Source organism: Anomaloglossus baeobatrachus, chromosome 5, assembly GCF_048569485.1.
Source record: "Anomaloglossus baeobatrachus isolate aAnoBae1 chromosome 5, aAnoBae1.hap1, whole genome shotgun sequence".
NCBI classification, from domain to species: domain Eukaryota; kingdom Metazoa; phylum Chordata; class Amphibia; order Anura; family Aromobatidae; genus Anomaloglossus; species Anomaloglossus baeobatrachus.
The window spans coordinates 390,429,215-390,440,440 of NC_134357.1; the positions used below are offsets into that span (position 1 = coordinate 390,429,215).

General features: G+C 46.6%; 1 protein-coding gene across 1 annotated transcript in view; it reads right to left on the reverse strand.

Annotated features, from left to right (window-relative positions):
- STAC2 (SH3 and cysteine rich domain 2) overlaps positions 1-10,995 on the reverse strand; it is a 116,728-nt gene extending 105,733 nt beyond the window's left edge. The window contains exon 1 of the mRNA XM_075350120.1: positions 9,988-10,995. Coding sequence (XP_075206235.1) covers positions 9,988-10,080 — 93 coding nt within the window. The 5' untranslated portion in view covers positions 10,081-10,995. The remainder of the gene's footprint in view (positions 1-9,987) is intronic.
- Positions 10,996-11,226: the final 231 nt, after the last annotated feature.

The following is an 11,226-nucleotide window of genomic DNA, read 5'->3' on the forward strand; positions in this document are numbered from 1 at the left end:
GCCAGACTGCGCAGTGTGCAGGAGATACCTTCTCAGAGAGGCAGCAGAAGGGTGACACCTAGTGATTCTCCTGTTACAAGGAGTGAAGCGGTCTCCCATTCCTGGCCTGCCGCAGACTCTCCTGCTCAGCGGCCCCGAAGGTCTGCGAGGCTGCGCAATGTGCAGAGGTTTACTGCTCAGGGAAGCAGTGAGATTCCCGTTATCTCTGCACATTGTGAGACCGAGGATCCCGCCTCTATTTCCCAGAGGCAGGAGGGTGAGCATGTGCAATGCGTGGTGGGTCCTGATTCGCTCACTGACGTCACACGGCTTGATGACAAGGCTGGTGACGTGGTGAATCCTGACTGGCCAGGCTGCGACGTCGTGGACCCTGATTGGGTCAAGTCCGTCATCTCCGCCTCGCGCCCGCCCTCGGGTGGAGCTGCACCTCCTTAAAAGCTCCCCCTGCCATCATGGCGGCGCGCGACCGTCCTTCTATGTTTGGATGTCTGGCAGCGTGCTGCCACGCCACTGCTCAGGCATTACTGTCTCTTGTGGGCTTGGCCCTTGCTGCTCCGGCAGTACCTCGTTTGCAGGCCGTGTTCCTGCCTTGCTGCTCCGGCAGTACCCCCGTCAACAGGCCGTGTTCCTGTCCCAGGTGAGCTCCTCAAGTCTCCATTGGACTCACCTGGTTATTGAAAGCACACGTGCGTGGGCACCTCTGTGCTACCCTCGTGCCATATTCTCGTGACTTCCACTGGCACACGTGCGTGGGCACCTCTGTGCTTCCCCGTGCAACAGGTACACCGAGCCGTGAGATCTGTGCCATACAACCCTCAGGGGTTAGGGCAGATCGGTGTACATAGATCGTCTGTGACATTCCAGACGATCGCTAGCAGCAACCCGCTCACTCTTCACCCACCATAGCGGCGGTCCCTTACACCGCACAGTGGACCTTGACCGGCGGAAGCAGTCCATTTCCCATCTTGGCACGCTTCCCCGGGTCCCCCTCGTAACACATAGCTATGCTACATTTACACACAGCAGTGCTACCTCATTACACACATGCTCTTCTTATGAGCAGTGTTGGACAAGAGGATAGAGAGCTGTGCCGCTGTATACTTCTCTCAGTGATCGGGAAGGATGCAGTGTCACCTTTTTGACCATAGAAAGCAGTCTCAGGAATATAAAAGCACTGAAAACTAAATTACTCACATTCATCAGCTCTAAAAAAAGCTTGTAGTCAAGGAGCAGAGTCATGGTCAAATCTGTTGTGACTGCTTTGATTACACTGATTCTATTGTGTCATCATGTTCACTTTGATATGTATAATTTAGGTGATATTAGTCACTTTTGGATTATATATGGTTGTCTACGTATAAAGACTTTGACGTCAAGTAATTTTGGTCTTTTGCATTATCTTGAAGATAGGAAAGAAGTGGTACAAGTGATGTATCCTATCACTGCAGAAAATGTCAGCACAAATTAAAGTGATCCACTACAATTGTTAAAGGCATCAGAATGGGATTCCTACAGTTATTTACTCGTCCTATTTTAATTCCAGCCAGTGGCAGTGCGTGCAACAAAGAAGGGATGTGTAGGAGCGTTTTCAAATTATTGGAAGTGAAGGGTAACAAAGATGGATGTTGTAGGGTAAAAGTCAGAGGCATAATTTAGCTCTTGGGCCTTATTGCAAAATCTATAACAAGCCTACTCCCACTAGCACACATGATTAAGAGTACTCGTCTTCTCATATTGCTCTGCACAACCTTCATGCCAAAGGCTGGGGCTACATGGCAACCAAGATTCACTCGGTGCCGCTGCAACATCACAGCACGATACAGCTGAATGGGAACAAAACTGCAACTAAAGGCAAATCCTAAGAAGCCCAATATCGTCGGATTTTATGCAACTTGCTTCTTGCATTCTCAGTGCCTTTGGGGTCGCAATGGAACCCCATTCACTTGTATTGTACTGCAGTGTAGCACCAGCACGAGTGAACCTTGTTGGTGCAACAGGTGTCACAGAACATGTGGCCCTAGCCAAAGTCATATGAATGTGTGAACTCTTAGGCCAGTCCCATCTGAAAATGGAGGACTATCCATATCTAGGTCAATGTCCAAATGCACAGCACAAGAGTCAAATCCCACTAGGCGGAACTGACTGTCAGTTAAAAGGTTTGTCCAGGATTAGGAAAACATGGCTGAGTTGTGATGCCCTGGCAAAACCAGGTAGTCACAGCGGTTGTACAAATCTCTCTCAGGTACAAAACTCCATCCTCCTTGGCAGTCCAACACAAAACCCACACCCAGGTGCATACCACAAGCCTTAAAACCTAGTCACCCCCCATGACAATAGGGACACACTAGTGGGCGGGACCAGGTGGATGGGAGCACCCACCTAGGGGTCCTGATGTGTTCTGGGAAGGAACAAGACAGAACAGTCTGAGTCAGAGAACAGTACTGACAGTTGAAGTGGAAGGGTGTGAAGTGCAGAGGAGTAAGGGGTTGGGGCCCCTGGACTACCGGACAAGGTGGCAGACGGCAAGCAGGACCACAGGCGACGGAGATCCGGTCGCGGGAGACCTTAAGTGGACCATGGAAGGGTTGTAGCCCGCCGGTGCCGACAGCGGGAATCCGGTCCGGAGGCCGTGCACAGACTGGGTGCCTGGACCCTAGGGCGAGGAAGGTTTCAAGCCCCTTGTCAATTGACCAGCCGGGGACAAGGTTTCAGGCCTTGTTCCACAGTAAGCCAAGAGAGCGAAACGTCAGCCCAACACGGGGGATAGGGTGTTCGCCAGAACCCACAGAGATCACAAAGTAACGGGAGTGGACTTCCCTATTTCAAGCGGAGTCGTCCCATTGAAGACACAAACACTGAGTGCAGGAGGAAGGGACCCGTTTGCTACACCAGGGTGTGGGACCCGAATACACCCGCAAGAGGCAACCGGTCACTGGCAATTTGGTTTACCACTGGACTTTGTGTGCAATTCTTTGGAACTCTGAGCACACCATCCAACCCTGCATGACCCTTTCCACAACCATAATTCCCGTTCACCTGGGCCCCAGGACTACACCTCCCCTACCCGTGGAGGGGATTCCATCCGCCTGTCCCGCTCCATCAGCCCCGGGCGTCCCATCACCAGGCAGCGGCAGTGCTCCCAACTCTCACCGCAACCCACGGGTGGCGTCACTGACAAATCAATACCCTGTAAATACCCCCTTCCTACGGTTGTGAGGACGGACGGCTGTACGAGCCCGGGTCCGGCTACCACTCGAACCGCAGTAACGAATCTGAATCCAAGCAGCCCCTGCAGAGGCCCGGCCCCTGTCCGCAACAACCCGAATCTGGCGTCACGAACAGGATCAGCGTACAGGTTCCCTTTAAGCACAATATCTGTAATGCCAGGCTGCTGCATCTAGAGCTGGCAAAATATTGTCATGCATTTTCTCAAACACACATTGATTTATTAAAGTAAACCATTAATCTTGCCCATTTATTAGCTGATGTCATCACCTCAAATTCACAGCCCAGTGAACTAATTGTTAAAGTGGATATTCTTAATTGGCAGGTATCATAAGAGATGAGAACATACAATAGATTGAGTGAAGGGAACAATAATGTTTGATAGTAAATGTCAGAATAAATAATTGGATGTTCCTCATCTGTAAAGTGAATGGCTACACATAAATTGTTCTTGTCTTTGTGATATTATCTAGGGTAACAGATAAGTCATTGTTCTTTATCATATTAAAGCTGTGTTGTAAATTTACAGTAGTAAATTTTAGAAATGGGTTCAAAAACCCAAAGGTTCAACCTTTTATTGAGACGTTATATACTACTGAAATATGCAAAACAAATCCTTTGCAGTACATATGATAGTAGTGCTGATACAATTGTCCATATTGTAATTCTAAGGGTACCCTCACACGAGCGTATGACTCGGATGAGTACAATGCGAGAAAATCTCGGACCAATGTTATTCAGAGAGCAGATGCTCAGCTTTTTTCTCATCCAGATTCTGGATGAGAGAAAAGTGGCAGCATGCTGCAATTGTCAGTGAGAGAACTGTCACTCGCACCCATACAAGTCTATGGGTGCAAGTGAAAGATCGGCCTGCACTCGGATGACATTCGAGTGCAGTGCAATAATTGCATAAGCTGACAATGGAGGAGATGGGGAGAGTAATCCTTCTCCGCCGCAGCTCCACCCTCTCCTCAGCAGCTGTGATCTAATCACAGGATCAGATCACAGTTGCATGACACTTGGCTCACGCTGGCAGTACGGCGGGAGCCAAGGGTGATTAGCATATCCCTTCCGATGCACTTGCATCGGATGCCATACCATTGTGTGAATCCAACCTAATACTAATTATCTGTAAAAGACCTTATAGGTGTTGCATGCTCTTAAAACCCATTTTCGGCTATGTGCGCACTAGAAAATGGACTTAAGAAAAACCTGCACCCTCTGGCAGAATAACGCACGCGCGGCAAAAACCGCGGTAAAACTGCACCCGCGTTTTTGCCGCGATTTGCCATGGTTTTGTCGCGAGTTGGTCCCTGCGTTTTTTACCATTATTTATGGCAAAAACCGCAGCAGAAATTCGGCAGGTAAATCTACAGGAATAAAAAAAAAGCAGTGTGCCGCACAGCATTTTTTTATACCCATAGGTTTTTCTGGAGAATGACTGCAGAAATGTGCCGCCCCCGTGCCAGCAGCCGGTGCTGCTCGGATCCGGATCTACGGTGCGGCTCGAGGGGTTCTCCGGACCCGGGGGTCGCGTGGACACTCCGAATAAAAGGGGGACGTATTTATACGGGATTGGTTGTAAAATGTCTGTGACGCCACCCACGGTGTGTGGTGAGATGTAGCACCGCCGTTGCGGGGCTCCCGGGGATGTTGGGCTGGCAGCTGGATGTTAACCTCTCCGTGGGTAGGGATGGATGTCCCGGGGCCCAGTATCTCGATGTTGAGGATGGTGAGTGCAGGGGCCGGCGCACCCGGCCAGGTCGGGGATGTTACTCACGGTCGAATAAAGCACACAAGTCATGTGGTAAACCAAGGTGATGGTAGCCGACTGCCGCAGACGGGTGTATCTGATCCCACACTCGGGTTGGTAGTCAAAGTCTCTCTCCTCTGCACTGAGTGTGTTCTAGGTAGGACTTCCTAGTGTGAAACGCGGGGGTCCGCTTTCGGTCCTTTGGTTGGGAGCCGTGCCCGTCTGACGCTGACCCTTGGGATCTACGGGCCCTGGCGGTTGCCCTATCCCTCTCTGTGGGTGGTTGTCTACTTTTGGGACTTAGGTTGGGACAGGACCTAAAATCTTGCCCTCAATTGGTTAATTAGCAAAAGGTACGAGTCTGAGACAGGATGATATTTGAATTTCAGTTTGCTTGTTTTTTATTGATGCAAAAAGGTCCAAAAAATATATATCTAACGTTTCGGCCTTCACATATAGGCCTTCGTCATAGAAAATCTATATGGTTGTAGAGGAAACAATATGTATTCAAGTAACTATTCAAATGAGACAAAAGAATGCCTTTGTTGACATCGATGGTATAGTAAGTAGCATACAGGTAATGTAAAAGTAATGCTAAACTAGTGGAGTCCACTATACGGTACCAGTACTAATGTATACAGTAAAGGCAAAGCTGCCAATATGGAGGGTACCTTTTGAAATTCAAATATCATCCTGTCTCAGACTCGTACCTTTTTCTGTGTGCCCGAGTTATTGTTTTGGCTATATTACGTTTTTTTCTCGGAGGCACCTAAGATTTGACAGTGAGCCAAACTTTACCTTATACTTGGTTAATTAGCAAGGCCATCGGTGCCAGTCCTGGTTTCAGGGTCCAAGAACCCCCACTGTGCACATGGTTTCCAGGTCGGTTCTCCGGTGTTGGTATCGGCGGGCTCCAACCCTGTCCCGGTCTACCTCGGATCTCCGGCAGCCATCTTCCTGCCTCCTGCAGACTCTGGCTACCGTCTGCCACCTAGGCAAGGTGTCAGGGCTCCGACCCTGGCACCTGCCAGACTCCACTCCTCACTTCAATTCTCCTTCAACTGATCTCTTCTGTTTTCCCGCCCCGGGCTTTCCAGACCCCTAGGTGGGTGTTCCCTATCCGCCTGGTCCCGCCCACTGGTGTCTCCGTCCTTCCCTGAGGGGGGTGACTAGGGTTTCAGGTCGGCTGGTTTAACCTTCGTGGGATGGGTGTTATGCGGGGGCTTACATGTTCAACAACCTGGTTTTCCAGGGCGCTACAGAAATGTTAGACACATTGCCTGCAGCAAATCCGCGGCAAATCTGCAGTAAAATCCTCGGTAAATCTGCAGCGTGCGCATAGTCTAAAACTCACATTTTTCCAAAAGAAGTCCATGAGAAGGCTAAAAGATGCCTGTAACATTGCAGGACTCTTTGAGCAATTTCCCCAATTTCCCCAGCGTTTTCGCTTCCAACACGGATAGCAGTTTCTTTATTGTTGAATGGAGAAAAAAAACGACCAGAAAAGTGCAAGAACAAAAGACATCCCAAAAACTATGGAAACTGCCAGTGGAGAAAAACAATGAAGAAGTGCTTAGGAAACATTTAGGAGATTCCAAGCAGTTAAAAGAATTGATGAGAACGCTCTTCAGGCTTTTTTCTGACCTGAAGACGCTCTATACTTTATAATAGAAGTCAATGGGAAAGCTAAAAAGATGCCCGAAGACACCTTAGGGGTACTTTGCACAATACAACATTGCAGGTGCGATGTCGGTGGGGTCAAATCGAAAGTGACGCACATCCGGCGTCGCTGTCGACATAGGAGTATGTGAATCCTTTTTACTACGATTAACGAGCGCAAAAGCGTCGAAATCGTATGATCGGTGTAGCGTCGGTCATTTCCATAATTTCGGAAGGACCGATGTTACGATGTTGTTCCTCGTTCCTGCGGCAGCACACATTGCTGTGTGTGAAGCCACAGGAGCGAGGAGCATCACCTTACCTCCTTCCCGGCTGCTATGAGGAAGGAAGGAGGTGGGCGGGATGTTTACGTCCCGCTCATCTCCGCCCCCCTGCTTCTATTGGCCGCCTGCCGTGTGACGTCGCTGTGACGCCACACGACCCGCCCCCTTAGGAAGCCAGAGCGACATCGCAGGGCAGGTAAGTGTATGTGATGCTGCCGTAGCGATAATGTTCGCTACGGCAGCTATCACAAGATATCGCAGCTGCGACGGGGGCGGGGACTATCGCGCTCGGCATCGCTACCATCGGCTTGCGATGTCGTAGTGTGCAAAGTACCTATTAGAGTCTTTTGGAGCATTTTGTCTGCATGTTTGTTTGAAAATCACTAACAATTTCTTCACTTTTTAATGGATTCAAAAAAATGCCCAGTAAACACCAATAAAAAGACGCCAGGAAAAAAAGCAATGAAAAATCGTTGCGGAAATGATAAAAAAAAAATAAATGCTAAACAAAGGCATTTTATGGCTTACAAAACTACAGATTGATCCCTAAAAGCATCTTCTGATTGAAAGTTGACCATTGGAAAAAGTGATTATCACTGAGGCCCTGAATTCTCAAAGTGCTTTTGCAAGATGTCTGGCGTTAAATACTTTGAAGAGTCATAATATTTTTGTGCATCTTGAAGTTGCGCAATTTTTTTTGACTTTTGCTGCCTTTTTGCCTGCTCAATCAGCTCTGCCAAAGTGGGCGGAACATTGGTGGCATTGGACATGATGAACCCTGCCCAACAAATTCTTCAAAAGTTACGCCACTTTAGTGGCATAACTTACTCCAGAAATCTATTCCTGTTCCTGACATCAGCAGCAGATGTGTATGCCAATGATGAGATGCATCTAAGTCATTAAGTGGTGGGCACCTCCTAATGAATGTGAGGCATATTACTCCTGCACTCCCGTTCATAAATACTTCTGTGTGCAGTGCCAATGTTAATGAATTTGGGCTGAGTTTTAAGAGCACGTTTTTGAAGAGTTTTGAGATTTTGAGGAGGATCTTGGGAATGGGCACACAATGTCTTCAGGTGCATTCTGCCTTGAACATACCTGAAAAAGCAGGCAAAACCGCAGAAAAAAGAAAGTACAGTATTGTAAAATAACATTGCTGTTCATATGTTCAGTCTTTTGTTGCTTCTTTTAACTGCTTCAGAGTTGAACCACTAACTTGCTGAAGAGTTTTGAGATTTTGAGGAGGTTCTTGAGCATGTGCACAAAATGTCTTTTTCAGGTGCATTCTGACTGAACACACCTGGAAAAGTGCACAAAACAGCAGCAAAAAAAAATAAAATAATACACAGTAAAGTAAAATGACATTGCTGTGCAAATGTTCAGTCTTTTCTTGCTTCTTTTAACTGCTTCAGGGTTTGAAATCTGTGAAGCAGTTAAAGGGAACCTGTCACCAGGTTTTACCCCTTATAGACAGTATTCTAGAATGCTTTGTATAAAGGGGGCTTTACACGCTACGATATCGCTAATGCGAAGTCGTTGGGGTCACAGAATTGGTGACGCACATCCGGCCGCAATAGCGATGCCGTTGCGTGTGACACCTATGAGCGATTTTGCATCGTCGCAAAAACGTGCAAAATCGCTCATCGGTGACATGGGGGTCCATTCCCAATTATCGTTACTGCAGCAGTAACGAAGTTGTTCCGAGTTTTCTATTGTGAACCACTCCAAGAAATGCCCCTTCTTTGAGGAGTTTTATGTTCCTTGAAGTGGTTTTGAACAGTTTTTTAAGCATTTTGAGATTTATTTTGCAGGTTTTTGATTGGACAGTGGCTATTATGGAGTGGATTCAATCAGGAGAGGCTTCAGAGAAAGGACTTCTTTCCCACCAGGCATTTTTCAAAGCCTGAAGAGGAAAAAATTCTTAGAAGACTGAAAAAAGAACAGCACAATTGTTTTACAATAGAAATGAATGAGAAGAGACTTTTAAGTGCATTTCAGTGATCTTCAGACTTTTTTTGAGCAAACAAGCTCTAAAAAAATCCTCAGAGTATTAGTGATGACTGGGGACACTAGTGTTTCTTACTGATATCATGAGAAATTCGGGTATAAGGATTTGGCAATGACCACGTTAATTTTACAACATACTGCAGTTTGTGGTAAAATAATAAATTGTAGAATTAAAATAAGAACTAGAAATATGAATGAAAAAGCATTTATATAGTCAATTCATAACGACTCAGTAGTATATAGACATGTTTCCGTGTATTGTGTCCACCTTGAATAGCTTAGTAAATGCATATGTTGATGACAGATAAAAATACACTGACAAAAAGAAAAAGGATTGAATGATTTTGGTAAGCATAAGGTTAAATCAGCAGCATTACGTCAATGGGCAGGGGGGCTACATTACAAGCTATATTCCAATGAGGTAGTAAGTGATGTGCTTGGATGCTGCTGATACAAATGTATACGATGAAAATTACCGACAAGGCAACTTTACACACAATGGAGACATACATAACTGGATTACGACGGGAGACTTAATTAGATATTCAAGCGAGAACCTGCTACTGTGCGGACGGTAACTCACTATATCAGAGATGATGCAAAATGAATGTAGTTGGCAAATGGGTAAAGTAGGTCAAGAAGCTGCCTAAGTGGTTTTTTGAGAGACAGTAAAGTAACCAGTACAGAAACAAAAAGTGATCCAGGTATATTATAATGTAAGAGTATGAGTGAGATCATCATAATCCCAAGCAAGCCAGAAGGCAGGTACATTGGAAATAAGAGATTATAGAAATACTTGTGCTAATAATGCATAAGTGGGATCTATGGAGGCTGCCCTGGTAATCCTTCCTGAGAACCCATTTCGGAATAACATCCTTAAATTGATTGATTGAAATACTGGTTCTATTTGTCCCTCTGTGCCACAATAATAGACATGAGCAATTAATACATTTTTATTAATATGGGTGTGAAGTGAGCACTAAGAAAGTTGTATGATGTAGATGGGATGTGAGAGTGCTTTTGGATGGTTGGTGAATGAAGGTGTCTTTTCAAGGATACCTTGCTCTCTGGCAGTCCACACCCTCCACTGGTGCTGGTCACTGGTGGCCTTGGCTCTGAATTCTGTGGGTCGATTTCTGTTATTTCCGTCATGTTCTCCAGTGAGGTTCCTGCAATACTTTGTGATGATATGTTTCAGGTTGAGCTAGTGCTGTGCTATAGATGGTTGTAGATGAGGTGTTGTAGGAAATGTCACCTGCTGTGATACGTAGTATGTAGATGTCTTCCCTCTTGGCTTTTCATGGGCTCCTTCTCATATTGGTTTGAATTGTGTTCTTGTAGATGTCCCACAGCACAGTGGCACAGCTTCTTGTAGATAATTTCCTTAGGCTCACAAAGAGGTTCAGGTCCCAGGGGCTTCTGAGGTTACTAGATCCTCACCACACTCCTAGGGTGGCTTTCTTGTTCTCAGTCTAATGGACCTGGTTCCATAGAGCAGTGGTACTCACTAAATTGCAGCACCAACTTGATGGACAGCAGTCACTTGGACTTGAGTGCCAGCAGTGTCTGGAGATGTCTATGCAGTGCTGTCTTTTATCTTCTTAGTGTCACAATTACACAGTGGTGTGGGAAAGCTGCAGCCTCTGTTTTCTAATCCCTGCCACTGTCTCCTCTTATACTCTTTCTTCTTCCTCCACTGCAATCTCTCTTTCTCCCTCCCTCCCCTGCTCTGCCCCCCTCTCTGCTGCAGACTCTATCTCTCCTCTGCTCTCAGTGCTGCAGTCTGTCTATCCCATGCTCTGCTGCAGAGCTCCTCTCTTTATATCCTCTGTCTCTTGTAAGGCAGGGATGAAATTCTTTTGTGGAGCAGTATTGCAATATCTCCTTTTTGGCTTCTCCTCAGTCAATCACATACCCCTGAGCTGCCCTGTCTCTGCTGCCTCTCTCTCCTTTGCAATGCCAGGGTTATCTATATATCGCTGTCTGTCCCTATATTTCTACCTCTTCTAGTCTCATTGTCTCTCCACTCCCCATGCCCGTAGCGCTTGTCGTCTTTTAGCACAACCCATGACATCCTCCTCTGCCTTTCATATGATAATTCTTCACCACACCCTTCATTTTGATTGGGTCCAAATTGAGGGCAGGGTATTGTGCCAGTGCAATGAATGTGCCAGGGTGAATGGTTACAGGAGGATACTTGGCTTTGACATAATAAAGCATCACATAAATATAATAGTCCTGTCCTGACAGATGTAGAGCAACATTACCCTAATATATGATTATATGCTGTTTCTTGTT